At 36.5% G+C, this 15,816-nt stretch overlaps 1 protein-coding gene across 1 annotated transcript; it reads right to left on the bottom strand.

Annotated features, from left to right (window-relative positions):
• Nucleotides 1-1,262: 1,262 nt before the first annotated feature.
• On the bottom strand, nucleotides 1,263-7,656 carry EMB2726 (elongation factor Ts family protein). Its single transcript, XM_039022669.2, has 5 exons — nucleotides 7,410-7,656; nucleotides 4,720-6,654; nucleotides 3,757-3,909; nucleotides 2,475-3,192; nucleotides 1,263-2,211 (listed from the first exon to the last, which is right to left on the bottom strand). The coding sequence occupies exons 2-5, from the start codon at nucleotides 6,551-6,553 to the stop codon at nucleotides 1,575-1,577; spliced, it is 3,342 nt and encodes a 1,113-aa protein (XP_038878597.1). The 5' UTR covers nucleotides 6,554-6,654; nucleotides 7,410-7,656; the 3' UTR covers nucleotides 1,263-1,574.
• Nucleotides 7,657-15,816: the final 8,160 nt, after the last annotated feature.

The raw sequence follows: 15,816 nt of genomic DNA, 5'->3' as shown, positions 1-15,816 counted from the left end.
CCCTTTGTTTCTTGTTCTGGCAGTTGAAAGCTTCCAAAAGAGAGTTAAATTATACTGATACCTTTTATATTTATGTCCATATTGTTTTTATGTTTAAAGTCTTCTGTTTCAACATTCATATTTGCTGTCATTTACTTAATTGTGTTCCAACGGTTTAATAAAGTATTTTTAAATAAGAAAGAAACGGAACACTTTAAAAATCATTTTAAATAGACTCGAGTGAAATTGGTTAACTCATTAATGTATAGGATGAACAAAAGAGTATCTAGGCTCAAGGCATAGGTTTGGTGCCTCACCTTGAAAAGTCCCACGATTCAAATTCTTGGGCATGAGGTTTTTTCATTATTTTTAAAAATAGTAATAATTAAGGGTTTTCTTTCCCTATTAACTAAAACGATCAAGGTCCTAAATTTAAATGTCAAAATTCTGGTTTTTTTTTCTTTTTTTCTTTATAATATTTTTATATATAGTATATCTCATAAAGGGAAAAAACAAGTCAGCTTTGCCTACTTGCGATTAGGCTCTAAAGGACCCTTGCGTGTCAATGTGCTCTAAACATTTAAAAATATTGTGGACAGATGAAATTGGGAAACTTCAAGAAGGGTTGGAAGGATTGGTTGTTTCATTTCTCAAAATTATTTAAACTTAATTTTTTAAGAAAAAATGTATTTTTTTACCTTATTTTGACAAATACATGAACGATCAAGTTTTCTTAAAAAAAGTCCTTTTTAGCATAGTTATTTATAGACTTCTAATGAATTTTCTGCACAATTATTGTTTTAATCATGAAAATATTTACAGTTTCAACATTAAATTAGAGTGACTGAGATTAATCATTAATTAATTTATGATCAATTATTGGAAGATAGAATTCTTGGGTGCTTAATATTTTAAGATTCATCAAAATTAAGAACTATTTTCTTGAATATCAGTCAATTACCGATCTAAAGTTTCATTAAGTTATTAATATAATATGTTATAAACTATTATTGTATTGCAAAATATGTTATTTTTTTTAAAAAAATAAATTATATTTGAAGATAAACACTAACTAGTAATAATGATGACTAATGTTAAAAATTAGTTAACCATTAATTTAAATTTGATTAGTTTGGAACAAAATTTAGTTTCAGTGAATTGATGGGGGCAGTCTCATAATTTCTATTAAGTGAAACAGACTCCTGATTCTACAAAATTGCCATATTTTTTTCTGGATGGAAAATTTGTAATCAACTAAACTTTACAAGTTAAAACTGTCAAAGGGATTCAAACAATTCATATGATTTGAAATTAATGAATATGACAATCCAGAAATGCCTCAACAGAATAATATCAATAAGTCAAAATGCAGAGAATAATATGAATGAAGAAGCTTTTACAATCTCTCAGAACAAAATGCTTCCAAGCGCTTTTCAGTAAAACTCAACTCTTCACTACCCAAAAAGAGAGGAAAATGAATATTCAAGTTTCTTTCCACAGAAACAGGTTTACCTTGGCTTCACATTCTTCTGTACTGCTACCATAATTCCATGTCTAACTTTGCTCTCGATGCCCGGTACTCTGTTTTTCTTCTTTCATGCTTCGATTTTCTCGCTCGCATCTGCGACTATCTCGCCAATGGTGAAACGAACAAATCTACGGACTTTTATGTTCTCACCAAGAGAAGCAACAGTTTGCTTTACCAAATCCTTGACCAAAATACTATCATCCTTAATGAAAGGTTGTTCTAAAAGCACAAGTTCTCCAAGCCTCTTGGAAATCCGCCCATCAACGATTTTCTCCCTAATGTTTTCTGGTTTGTTCTGAAGGTCCTCCCTCTGCAACTCAATTTCTCTTTCCTTTTCTACAATGCTTTCTGGAATGTCCTCTATTGACACAAACTTCACCTCCGGGCATGCTACTACCTGCATTGCAAGGTCATTGACTAATTCTTTGAATCTTTCGTTTCTCCCCACGAAATCAGTTTCACAGTTAACTTCAATCAGAACACCAATACGGGAGTCGTGAATGTAGGATCCGATTCTTCCTTCAGCTGCTAGACGGCTAGATTTCTTATCTGCACTTGAGAGGCCTTTCTTTCTTAGATACTCTTGTGCCTTCTCTAGATCCCCACCAGTTTCAGAGAGGGCTTTCTTACAGTCCATCATCCCTGCTCCAGTCTCCTCTCGGAGTTTTTTAACAAGTGCTGCAGGAACGGCAACAGCTGCAGCCCTGCAACACAGTCATCGACTTTAGTATCAGTCGAAAAAGAATGTCTTAGCATTTGTGTACCTATTCTACTGATGAAAAAGAGGAGACAAATGAGATTATATTAAAAGAAAAAAAAAAAGAAAGAAAACTCATTTTTTGTACAGCAGAGATAAAGAAAATAGTCCTACTTGAAGAACTAAATTAGGAAACAAAACCATTATTCCAAGAATGAAATGTAACAGAAAAGCTCATAGCAAGAAATAAATTACGAGAAGGCCACTTACTTGGGAACAGCTTCCTTCGCTTCCTCTACACTGGGCTGCTCCTCTTTTACTGTTGGAGTTGTAGCAGGTTTAGCTGCTGTCTGTGCTGCCACCTCAGCCGCAAAATCTTGGCTTTTCTTCTCCAAGCCTTCTCCAAGATTGTATCTCACAAATCTCTTCACCTTAATGTTTTCTCCAATGGTTGCAATAGTTTGTTTAACCCAGTCTTTTAGCACCACTTTATCATTCTTGATATATGGTTGTTCAAGCAATGCCAACTCTTCAAGCCTCTTCCCTATCCGCCCTTCAACAATTCTTGACCTGATCTGCTCAGGTTTAGATAAAAGATCTTCCTTCTGCATCTCGACCTCTCTTTCTTTGTTCACGATCTCTTCTGGAACATCTTCAGTCACCACATATTGTACTTGAGGGCATGCAGCAACTTGCATTGCTAAATCATCAACCAACTCCCTGAAGATATCCCCTCTCGAGACAAAATCTGTTTCACAGTTCACTTCTATTAGGACTCCGATCCTACCGTCATGAATATAGGAACCTATTCTTCCTTCAGCTGTGGCTCTGCTAGCTTTCTTTTCTGCACTTGCCAAGCCTTTCTTTCTGAGGAACTCCTGAGCTTTAGCAATGTCACCTCCACTCTCCGCCAGAGCTTTTTTGCAATCCATCATCCCTGCTCCTGTTTCGTCACGAAGCTGCTTTACCAAAGCAGGTGATATCACAGCTGTAACACATCGGACATTCAAAGAATTAAGATAAAGCTATTTACCGGTCGGTGACATCAATACCATGTAAAGCCAACATGGGAGATCAAGTGAAAACTCTATTGCACTGCCAGTTATTCTTAGATTGAAAATCACACAGGGTGTTATCCCTTGTTTCATTGGGGATTTATGACTGTACTTATACAAGTTCTGAGCATCAAATAAGCTAACAAATATCTTGAACAATCCTAACACTGGAATCAAATTATGTTTTGTTCTATAGAAATTGCAGTTTGTTTTGTTAATGAGAGAAACAAGTGACTCCTATGTAAAAGAAAGCATGCATCTTGTACGAAAAAGTGAATATTGCAAATATATGATATAATTAATGCCCAAAAGGAAGCAAACAAGCTTACAAAAGTAAAATGTGCTAAATGGTGGTGAAAGTATATGCACAAACATCAAGGCTAGTTTCTTGTACTTTGATGCCAAGTCTAAGTGATGACTTTGAAAAACACTGGACCAAAAAATATATATATATAAATATTAAAAAAAAAAAAAAATCTAAATGAAACATAAATAACCTTTTGGTGCAACTTCTTCTGGTGGATCAGCACTGTTCTCAGGAGCGGCTTCTATCTTTTCTTCTACAACTGGTGTAGAGGAAAGAACTTCAGGGTTTTCAGCAGGTGCCTGAATATCAACTTGACTCTCAGCAACTTCTTCACTTGATTGACCTACAGAAGAATGGATTAATCTCCAGAAAGATTAGAATTTCATCCACTTACAATTCCAACATCATAAAAGAGTGAATGCTTCAGTAGGGAATAAACATTCAGATCTTTGATGTTAAATTAAAACATCTTGAAGGAAGGAAGTTAATTATTTAGGCCCGTTTGATAACAATTTGATTTTTGGTTTTAGAAAATTGTGTTTGTTTTTCACAATTTCTTTAGTATGAGTTTCATTTTCCTCAAGTAAACATTTGAATTCTAAGACTCGAAAAAACGAAAACAACTTTTTTAAAAATTACTTTTCTTAGTTTTCAAAATCTGGCTTCAATTTTAAAAACACACCTAAAAAACAGACAACAAAATAAATAAATTAATAGATGAAAGTGGTATTTACAAAGCTCAATTTCAAAAACTATAAACAAAAAAACCAAATTGTTATCAAATGGTGTTTTAATTAGTATATAAACAAGACCTAGTAGTTCAGATTGCTACCTAATACAGTTAAGAGTTAGCCATAGACATATGAAGTTATAACATATATCAAAATAAGTTGTTAACGAGAATTCATTATTCACTGTTATTGCAAATACAGATTATCATTTCAAAAATTGCCTCACCCTCGTGTTTCATCTTAGCCAATGATATATTCTAGCAATAGGCCAAGGAAAAATTGCCAACACAACTTCAATTAAACTGGCATCACAGTTGTCAGTTCTAGCTATCCGAATGGAACTAAATCCAAAATTAAATATCCACTGTCATGATTGAGTAGTTAAAACGTAACATATTGAAACCATGATTCTAGAATTATACCTAAGCTCGTGATGCTACCATTTGAATCAGATTCTGGTTTATCCTCTTCCTTTTCAGATGGAGAAGCAGAAACAATTTCATTTTCCAAATCCTTTTGGCTTTGCTCACTTTCGTTCTCTGTAAAGACACTGTCTTCACTAGCCACAAGCTCTTCACTAACTTGACTTTCTGAAGATACTAATTTGTTGGCTTCGTCATCAGGGGCTACTACTTTCCCATCAGTCTCAGGTCCATCTATAGGTTGAGCAGCCTCAACCACATGGACCTCTTCAGATTGCTCGTCTTCTGAGGGCTTTACTTCAGAACTTTCCCCTGCTTCTTTCTCATCAGTATCAGTTACACCATCCACAATATTGTCTGAACTAGATAATGAACTTTCTCCTTCATCTTGGGTGACCAAAACATCAGAAGATGAGTCATCTAACACTTCATACTTATCATCAGAAGCCTTTGCTTCAGAACTTCCCTCTGCTTCTTTGTCCTCTGCATCAACTACACCATCCACAGCAATGTCTTCTGATGTAGACAGTATGCTCTCAGAGTCATCTTGAGTCACAGCAGATGAATCAGCTGAACTTGCAGGCTCATCATCTTTAACTACCTCATCGACTACAGAAGGCAAACTTTCCTCCTCCTTGTCATCAGCTCTGGTATGATCTGTATCAACTATCCCTTCTACTATTTCTGTAACCTTCTGAACCACAGATTGCTTAGCTGCTTCCTCTACTTTTCCCCTCTCATCTAAAAATGTAGCAATATCTTTGTTCTTACGAAATGCTAACAAGAAGGGGTTTGTTGCTGCATAAACTTTCCCTTGATCGAGCTGACAGTCTGACTTTTCATTGTCTTCATCTTTTTTCATGGTCAAAGTTACCTGTCCTCTTGCAATCCGCAACACCCTAACATCAACCTCTTGGCCAATTTCTAAAGTAGAGCCTCCCATAAGATTCCCAAATCCTTCAAAGGATTCCTCAGAACTGGGGAGGAATCCTTCCTCTCCCTCGGGAAGAGATATGAAAGCACCGGACCTGGTAATATTTTTCACCGTGCCCTGTAAATCTTGCCCCTTGACAAACTTTGAGCTTTTCTTCACCTCATCCCTTCTTGGTCCTCTTGCTTTTGGAGCATTCTTTCTGCCAGACCCAGGTTTATCATTGCTAGGAGGAGATTCTTTCCTTTCATCATTTTCACGCATTGAGAGAGAAATTCGTCCAGTCTCAGCATTTGCTTCAATCAATCTTACTTTCACCTCTTGCCCGACAGAAACAACACTTGCAACATCCTTAACAAAGCTATCACTCAACCTTGACACATGTACTAAGCCATCAGTGAATGCTCCAAAATCAACAAAGGCACCAAATGGTTGAATTGATCTTACTTTCCCAGTAAAAGTTGCACCAGGAATAAGTTCCTCATTATTTACAGCTGGCATCTCACTCTTCCTCACAGGTCTCGGACGTTTTGACTGTGTAGGAGCAGCATCTGATTTAACAGGGCTCTTTTCACTTGTTGCGACTGCACCTGATGAAAGTTCTGGGTTTGGACTTGATTCTTCGCCAGAAACTGGTGAATCTGATTCCTCCACTGCCACATCAGTGCCTGAAGCAGAAAATATAGGGATTCTACGGCCACGATTACAAAAAAGGTTTTTACTACAATTTGGAAACAGCCTAACCGAAGTTGATAGGGGTAAAAGAAATCTTTGGTTATGAAGTGTATGTTTAGTGGGTTTTCTAGAAAAGCTGAATCTTGTTGAACTATTGGTCTTCCCCGTATGGTTGGCTATAGGAACAAGTGAAACATTGCTGATAGAAGATGGACTTATTACTGACATCGTATTAAGTCAAGAAAGTTAATGTGTATGCAGCAGAAAAAGTTTCGTTTGTAGGGAGAAGGGCCTCTTCTTCGTCGTTAGTTTTTCATCCTTGCTTCTCCCTGCAATAATCATTGACAGCATCACAATTTATACAGGACAATTTTCCATGATAGCATAACCATGAGAGAAAGAACACATGTTTTCATTTTGATATAAATTAACAAAGAAACCAATGACATCAACAAAGTTAAATATCCAACTTTGAAACAGAAAATTCAGACATTTTCAACTACTGAAGAACCCAGATCGAATTTTACAGAGCCATATTAACATATACCATTACTCAACATCTAAGCTAAACCTACAGGCATGCAAGTAGCCTAAATCAAGAATTCACTTAATAACAGAATGCCTTCCTAGCTTAACATTAAAAATGAAAGCAGCTACGTGAATTGGCTGATTAAAGCTCTCGCAAGTTAGTCTAACATAATTACCCTTATGATTGACCAAAAGAAATTCACTCAGACATTCTAGATATCCAGTCCAAGAATGATGAACTTGAACCAGTTCAGTTTACACTCGATTATACTAGTGAATTCCAAATATTTTGGAGCAGATAAAACTATATGCGCGTCCAAAAACCAAACAAGTCCCCAACAGAAACTTCCATAGGCATTGGAACACAATTTCCTTAAACCAATTCAGGGTCTCCGACCAACTCAACTGTCATAACCAACAAACCAGAAACAACAAGAATATGCATAAAAGATTAGGCAATAATCTCTATCAATGAGAAAGCAACTAAACAGAATTGAGAAGCGCAAAAAAGAAGAAAGAGCCGTGACCCATTTGAGTAAAGGTCAAATTTGTGTACCTGAGGAAGAACTACTAGAAAACCAAACATAGCACAAAAATTTGTCCCGTTGGAATGTTGGAGAAACATAAAAAAATTGGGAGAGTCAGTGATAAGAGGCTATTCCATAATGATGGTAAGGAAGGAGAGGAGAGGGAAATGAAAGGTGGGGCTTTAAATCCTTATCTCATGACATTGTTGATTGTTTTCTTGCTGTGTGTTCATGGGTGAGCTTCATTTTTTCTCGGACTCAATTGGGTCCATTCATGGCGGTCTGGATTTGCAAGTTTTGGGTCTTTTGTCAGAGGAAATTCAACCCATCGTTGAAGCCCAATTCAATTCAATTCATTTGATGACCCAAATGAAGGCTGTCTCCTACTCTCTCAACTCTTAAAATTTATAACTTCTAAATATTTTAAAATTGACAGTTCTATTAGATACAAAATTAAAAGTTTAGACCCTAATAAGCATTTGATTTTAGGTTTTACATTTTGACTTTTTGAAAATTATGATTGTTTTCTTACAACTTCTTTTTACTATGCTTTTCATATTTTCTAAGAAAACAACACTTAGGACATGTAGATAACCGGAATCTTAGATACCTGAAATTATAAATATATGGAATTATAGATACCCGACATCTTTAGATTATCATATTTGTTTTGTAGGAATATTTTTATAAATATCTGAAAATATTTTGATAACTGTGTTTGTTTCATAAGATTTCTATTCAGGAATGTCTTAAATTTATATAATATTCCAAGAATGCCCTTAAGATTTTTTATTAATTATAATTAATTTGATATAGTTTGAACTATATAACATATTTATTTTTATCAATTTGAATTTCTTTCTAAATTAATACGATTGCATTCGGGTGTATTTGCCTTAGTGCGGTATCAAGAGGCATACTCTTGCTCATAATTTGCAAGCCAATTATGAAAAAACACATAAGTATATCGTTGAACATGCAAAAGAGATCGAAAAGTTGATAAAAGTGAAGGCTCAAGTATCAAAAGTTAAGAGTATAATGTTAGACAATCTTGACAAGGTAGCAATACATCAATATGGGTTTGAAATGTTGTGGATTTGTTTGAATTTGTATATCTCTAATCGTTGTCATATGATGTTTATCATTATCATCTTATTCTATAAAATTTGTGGTTTGGTGATCACCTCGAGTTGGCCTAGTCGATAGAGAGTCATAAAGTCAAGTTTACGATGCATGTTTATGGCATATCTTTAATCATTAACACAATTTGCTAATAACTAGCTAATGTGTATGGAAACGTAATTTACTTATTGGAGATTCTTCTTGTGGTGGATGATCTATGAATCAAATATCTTTGGAAGTTTGAACAAATTTTGATTATGTATTATGTTATGACTACTTTAAATTTTGAAGTTTTATCGTTGAGACCTATAATTCATGTGAATTTGATGGGTGCTGACATTGAAAGGTTTTCACATTTAACTGGATAGGTATATTATGGACATCCTCCCTCTTCAAGAGTAAAAAATATGTGCTCAAAGTGAATGAGCTTCAACAATTAGGTTTATTTTATAAAGTATTTGAACCAAACTCATTGGTTTTGGGAGATTGTGTTTTATGACCGTGAGTTTTCTTTTATATCTGTAATCGTTTCACAAGACTTTTAGAATCAAGAAGTTGGCCAAGAAGATGAGATAGAATAGGCATATTCCTCACTAGATTTGGTTGAGGATTGAAAACACCATCAAGTCTTTTAACTCTTTTGTTTCGTCTTTAATCATATTATCATTTATGTTCTTGTCTATTTAAAATTTTAAGATCATATTTCATATTTTTTATTTGTCAGATCTTATCCATATTGATGAGTTTTCTTGAATGTGTAATGTCGAGCATGGTTTTGGGTTTTTTACAACATGGTTGTGTTTTTGACCCTCACATCATATTTAGGATAATCCTTTAATGGTCCCTTTAGTATGGAATTAAGAGGTAATGCTCAAGGTTTAGTTTTGTTTCAATTACTTTGATGCCTTTTGTTGATGAATTTTGTTTTGTTTTCTTTGATGCTATTGCTATGTTGATGAGTTTTCTTGAAGTTGAAATGTCGAGCATGGTATTGATGTTGTTCCAAAAGATGGTTATGCTTTTGACCCCCTCCCCTCCCCCAATCATATTTATGATAGTTACTTTGACTGTCCTTTTAACATGAAATTATAAACTACTCAATGCATTTTAAGATGTTTTTGGAGTACTTTAATTGGTACTTTTCTTAGAACTGTTTATAGGAAAGATTTTCACATAAAAACAATACTTTGTAAGTCATTTTCAACTCATTCGTAATTACTCTCGTATGATAGGTAGAGTGTTGTATCCGAGGTTCAATCGTTAGGGTTAGTTAGACCAGCTTTTGCTTCCCCGACAGGTACATCTAAGGTTCACCTGTATTTTATATAGGTAAATTACATGAGATTTAATTATCATCCATGAGATTTAATTATGATAATTACATGAGATTTAATTATGATAGTTACTTTGTATTTTATATACAACTTAGCATGTATACTCTATTTGTTCAATGTAAAGTATATATGTATACTTCATGGTTGATACGTAGGGATTTACTGTTGAAACCATATGGAGTTGATTTGGATGAAAAATATAATTTATTTTGGTTTTGGAGTTATCATCCAATTTTTTTATGACTTATTGGGGATTTGTGAAAGCAATTAAGATTTTATTTTGTGTATGAACAAGTAAAAGAGAAATACTATCGCACAAAGCAACAAATATATATTTTTCTTTTATTTTTCAATGATAAAACGATGACAAACATTTAATATCGGACAATTACTGACAAAAAATAGGTAAAAACTGACATTGAAGATAATGTTCAATGTCGGTTGAAAATCGATATTGAAAATACTATTCAATGCCGATTGACAATTGACATTAAAGATAACTTGCACTAAAATCTTGGTCATCTATAATGTCGTTTAAAACCGACATTAATGACCTTTCAGACATGGAGTTACTTTGTCTAAGGAACAATATCTTAAGACACCTTAAGGGTTGAGGAAATGAGACAGATCCCCTATGCATCTGCTATTGGTAGCCTGATGTATGCGATATTATGTACTAGACCTGATATCTATTATGCAGTGGGAATAGTCAGTAGATATTAGTCTAATCCAAGATTGATCATTGGACCGCCGTTAAGAAAATCCTCAAGTACCTTCGGAGAATGAGGAACTACATGCTCGTGCATGGATATGAGGATTCGATCCTTCTAGGATACACGTGTTGAGGTTGATGCCCTAAATCTCATAGGGTCCTATAGTTTGTAAACCTTATATGAATAAACTGTTGAGATTGGTGTCCTAATTCTCCCGGAGTCTCGTGGTTTGTAATCTATACACATTGTTATGAATAAAATAAAAGTTATTTTATCTGACATTTACTCATATCTAATAAACAAAGCTCTATGGTTATCGTATGTAAACTTAAGCATGTATATGAGATATACAAGTGGATCATGTCTTAAATGATAACCTAAATAGGTCTGTAGTATAAGGATTAAGGAGGGATTTCTGATTCTAGTGACACTACAGATACGGCCCGCTTTGTAGAGGTTTGCAAGTGTTATGAACTACTACAGATGGTAGATCCTAACCATTCATGTGGAGACATGCAAGCGGGGGTATCCTATACAAAGAGTTTGTATAAGACCGGACCATAAGATGATTCGTCTCTATATATAATGCTGTTGATACTGGAGACTTACATCTCACCTAAACGACCATAGGTGACATGATCTCAATCTTGAGTGTTTTGGGAACTTCTGCCTTTGAGGACAGTCCTTTGATTAGTATAGGCAAAAGTGACCAGATTGTCAACTCAACATGCCTACCTTTTTAGGGGCTTGTCTGATTTGGGAGCTGGGAACTCAGTTACACAAGATGGAATTCACTCTTCCCCAAAGAAGGGGTAAGTAGAAAGATTGTTCTCTTAAGGGCTGATTCCGGGACTTGAACATAGTGGCCACAACTTCTCTTTGGAAGAGAGGACTCAGTCATAGTAGGACTATGACTTATGTTCATTAGAGGGATCAGTGGTACTTAAGGAGTTAGATGTAACTACAGGGGCATAACGGTTAGTGGCCTAGCTGTACTTACGAGTTTAGCTGTCGCACTATTAATGGTTATCGCACTGTTGATTGGTTGATATGGACACATAATATATCTATAGTAAGAAGAGTTTAGCTGTCGATCTTAATGGAGTGTCTGGCAATTAACGGATGGTGGATCTCGTGACTAAAGAGTTTAGTCAGTTATTCACGTACCGTTGGAGCTTCGAGCTACAGGTCCATAAGGTTCCCTTGGTAGCTCAATGGATTCAAGTTGATGATCAGTTCTTGTGTTGATTTGAAATGTTCAAATTGACAAGAGGTAATTCGATTATATATGATATGATCAGTGTAATGTATAAGATACATCAAGTTGAGGATTAATGTAAATGAAATTTACATTAAGTACCATGAAATAGAAAAAGAGCTATGGTTTATATGTTTCATGAGATGAAATATTAAAACTATAGGTTGTAAATATAGTATGGTAAGTTGGTTATCATATATATTTATAATAATATTAATTATTGGATAATTATCTCTTTTTCTCTAATAACCAATTTAGTGGGAGGTTATTGATGGTTTTATGGTAACAGTGAGATAAAAGGAAAAATGTTTTCCTAATTTTAGTTATGTTTTTGTGAGAGATTCTATTCTCGAAAAGTTCTCATGGTGGTTGTCAAGTGAATGAGATTCACTAAACGATAGCTGAAAGAGAGACTAGACGATCGTGGAGTGACACTACATGATAGTCACTCAACTGGCCGATTAGCTAAACGATCATGAAGCTTTTGCTAAACGATCGTGAAGCTTCTTCTAAACGATTGGACATCGTCTATACGATAGACCTTGTCATCTCCCACTTGCTCAATCGCTTACATGATTGTTCTTCCTCTAGTCTCGTCCTCTAACCAAGTCCACACAAAGCCCACACTTTTGGATTCTCACATTGAATACTAAGGTAGCCATTGTGGTAGTATAGTACTCAACTCGACATTGTCGAGGTTTATTAGAGGTCGTTTGCTGTGTTCGTGTTCTTGGAGATTTTTGTGTTCATGGTCGCTGTGATCGTGCAATGTAGCAGTCGTAGTGTTCGAGCGTTCGGGTTTCTAGTCTTGCTGATTGTTCGAGCGTTCGCGATCAAGGGTGTTGAAGATGAGTCTTCAAAGGTATGTTTATTTTATCCCTTGATCTTATAGAAAAACATGTTGTAATTTCATTTTATGCATAGCTTGTAGTTTCCATTTCTTGATTGTAATTGTGTATGTTCATATACGAATGAAATTTGGAATGATCATTCCGCTACTCATGGAAATCCTCATGTCCAATTTTCTTCAATTGGTATTAGAGCCAGGTTGTTCTGATATTCAAAATTTCACTTCTATTTTGAACTTCTTTTATAATCGTGGTGGATTTTCTGCATTGTGTTTAATTGTTAAATGCGCTTGTGGATGGCATTGATGAATGTTTACGGGTTTAATTGTCTCTGTTTAAAGCTTTCTTTAAATTACAAAGTGTTAATTTGTAAGGGCCCCTGTGTTTTTTAGCATAATTAACATGCAATCTAGTCTGTAATTCAAATTGTTTGAGTTAGTTGAGTCGTTCGTGATGAAGTTTCGAATCATGGAGATGCGGTTTTCAGTGAAAAAGAAGACCAAGAATTGGTCGGGTTGTGTAGCCTTAGGTAAACGATCATTGGGATTTAACTAAACAATCTTTTAGCAGGGTAAATCGTTTACTCTATCGCGTAGTGTTGGTTTCGAGATCACGTAGACGCCGGAGGTAGACGATCGAGTGGCAGCATTTCATGCTCATGGTTTGGTAAAAAGCGAGTGCTAAACGATTGTGTAGTTAGCATGCTCATCGCATAGTTACTGACTACACGATCACGTGGTATACGATTCGAAGGCGCTCGCTCAGCGATCGTTTAGACGGTAGTGCTTCACCGCATCGTTGTCGTTTAGATGATCATATAAGGCTTGCATTGCGGAGCTCACTGCGCAATCACGTACCTCGTGCTTCATCACATAGTAAAAGGTACACGATCGTTTAGCTCTAAAAGCGTAGGTAAACGATTGAGTAAAGCATTTGCTCTTTCATATAGACGATCACGTGGATGTTTGGTACACGATCTGTGGAGACGCATTGTTTCGCCTGGACGGTTCAAGACCCGGTTCGCCTGTTTGAACTAGAGACTCTTTGAATTTGTAATGGTTAGCTTTAATTTTTTAGGATTTGAGGAAATATTTCACAATTCATCAACATTTTGTTTAATATACATGAGATATATGTGGTTTATATGGAAAAGTGTTTGACATATAGATTTGAAACTTACCTTAGGTTGTGCAATTATTCATGCATCATGTATTATAAGTGTTATAATATGGCATGAAGAAATTACATGAAAACATGCGCATGCATCATGAAAATATAAGAGTTATATTTGTGCATGCAGTGAGCATATTCATGCATCATCTTTATATTATAAATGTTATAGTATAAGGGTGAATGGAAGCATTTTTTTTGCTTGGTTCGTTGCTTGTTTGTATAAGAGTTATATAAAAAGTAGCAATGAATGAACAATGCATGAAGCATGACACTTAGGCTTTTTATAAACGTTATGAATGCCTTGTATGTGTTTGCTTAGCATTGTGTTTGGTTTTGGTTGTTTCTGTTATAAGGGTTATAATAGAAATTAAAACTAAAATTGATAAGAAAAAGTTGCATGCGGACTTAGGGTGAACTCATGTTTTAAAAGGGTTTTAAAATTGGATTGAGACATGTGAACCCTGAATCCTACTTTCTCTACTTGAGTATGTTCCCTACTAAGACTAGTGTGATGAGTAGGTTGATGTGGAAACTAGTGTGGAACGATAGAGGAAAAAGTGGAGATTTGAAGGAAAGAGGAAATTTGGAAGTTTAACTCTTGGGGAAAATTTGGAAAATTTGGCTAAGTATAATATTTTGTGTAGGATGCGTTGGAAGGGACCAATACGTTGGAAGGGTGTGTTGGATGATGGATGCATTGGATGTGTTGGATGATGGATGCGTTGGATACGTTGGATGCGTTGGATGTGTTGGATGATGGATGCGTTGGATACGTTGGATGCGTTGGATGTGTTGGATGATGGATGCGTTGGATACGTTGGATGATGGATGCTTTGGATGCGTTGGGTGCGTTGGATGTGTTGGTGAAGGAAGGAAAATGGAAGTGAGGCATTAGTATGGCACGAGGGCTGGAGGGTGGCATGCGTCGAGCAACCTCGGCCAAATGCCCAGCCATGTGTCGAGCAGCCTCGACTAACGCCCATGCAATGCGTCGAGCAGCCTTGGCCAGTGCCCATGCAATGCATCGAACAGCCTCGGTCAGCGCCCTTGCAATGCGTCGAACAGCATCGGCCAGACGCCCCTGCCATGCGTCGAGCGGCCATGTGTTGAGTGCCTTGTCGAGCGGCCACGCCCATGTGGTGAGCACCCTGCGAGCAGCCTTGCTGTGCATCGAGTTGCCTTGTCATACAGCCAAGCGCGCAGCCCATGCAACCGAGCGAGTGAGCGATGGCCAGCATACACCGCATACCCATGCGTCGAAGCAGCACGCTCATGCGTCGAGCGGCTAGCCTGTGCAGCACGCCTATGCGTTGGTGGCCAGCACCATGCGCTTGTGCCAAACAAGCTGTGCAATGCTACCTAGTGAGGCATGCATCGAGGATGGACGGTCACCCTATGCATTGGTGATGGTTAGCTCCTTACGATGGCTAAGTTGAATTATAATGAGAGTGAATTGGCTTGCTATGCATTGATGTTTGGCTATGCGTTGAGTATGGATTATGTGTTGAACATCTAAGAGTTGGATGCATACAAGGGATGAGATCAGCAGGAGAACATCATCAAAACCATGTGTCTTCTTGGAAGGAAAGCCTTAAGCCTTAAGAATTTAAGGTGGTGGCATATGATTCGAAGCTCATGCGTTGGCTACATAGGAGGAAGACACTTAGCTTGTGATGATCACATCATTGCATTGATGGGATGAGAATGAGACACTTGGCCATGCAACCAAGTAGGTGGTGTCAACTCTGTAGAAGGTTTGGACTCCTATAAATAGAGCTAAGAGACTTCATTTTTAGTTCACAATTCAGAAATACCATAAAAAAAGTGGGGGAGTTGAGCAAACCTTGCGTTGGAGCTAAATCCATGCATTAGTCATAGAGGACACATTGGATAGTGAGATCTGAAGAGGATGCATCAAATTAGGATGAGGAGGCTCTGAAAGTCTAGTTTTGAGGGTGGGGCTGCTGGAGGAAAAGCTCGAAGGGATC

The sequence above is a fragment of the Benincasa hispida genome, chromosome 2, assembly GCF_027475165.1.
Source record: "Benincasa hispida cultivar pf3 chromosome 2, pf3_genome.v1.1, whole genome shotgun sequence".
In the NCBI taxonomy this organism is placed as follows: domain Eukaryota; kingdom Viridiplantae; phylum Streptophyta; class Magnoliopsida; order Cucurbitales; family Cucurbitaceae; genus Benincasa; species Benincasa hispida.
Note: the sequence above shows the minus strand (reverse complement) of the source record. Positions and strands in the feature narration are given on the sequence as shown.

Bases quoted from the DNA above. Each gene is read 5' to 3' on its own strand.
- EMB2726 (XM_039022669.2), bottom strand. From the start codon at position 6,553: ATGTCAGTAATAAGTCCATCTTCTATCAGCAATGTTTCACTTGTTCCT. The intron at 3,910-4,719 runs GTATAATTCTAG...ATTCTTCTGTAG, and splicing joins TGGTAGCATCACGAGCTTAG to GTCAATCAAGTGAAGAAGTT. The intron at 3,193-3,756 runs GTTATTTATGTT...GATGTGTTACAG, and splicing joins AGAAGAAGTTGCACCAAAAG to CTGTGATATCACCTGCTTTG.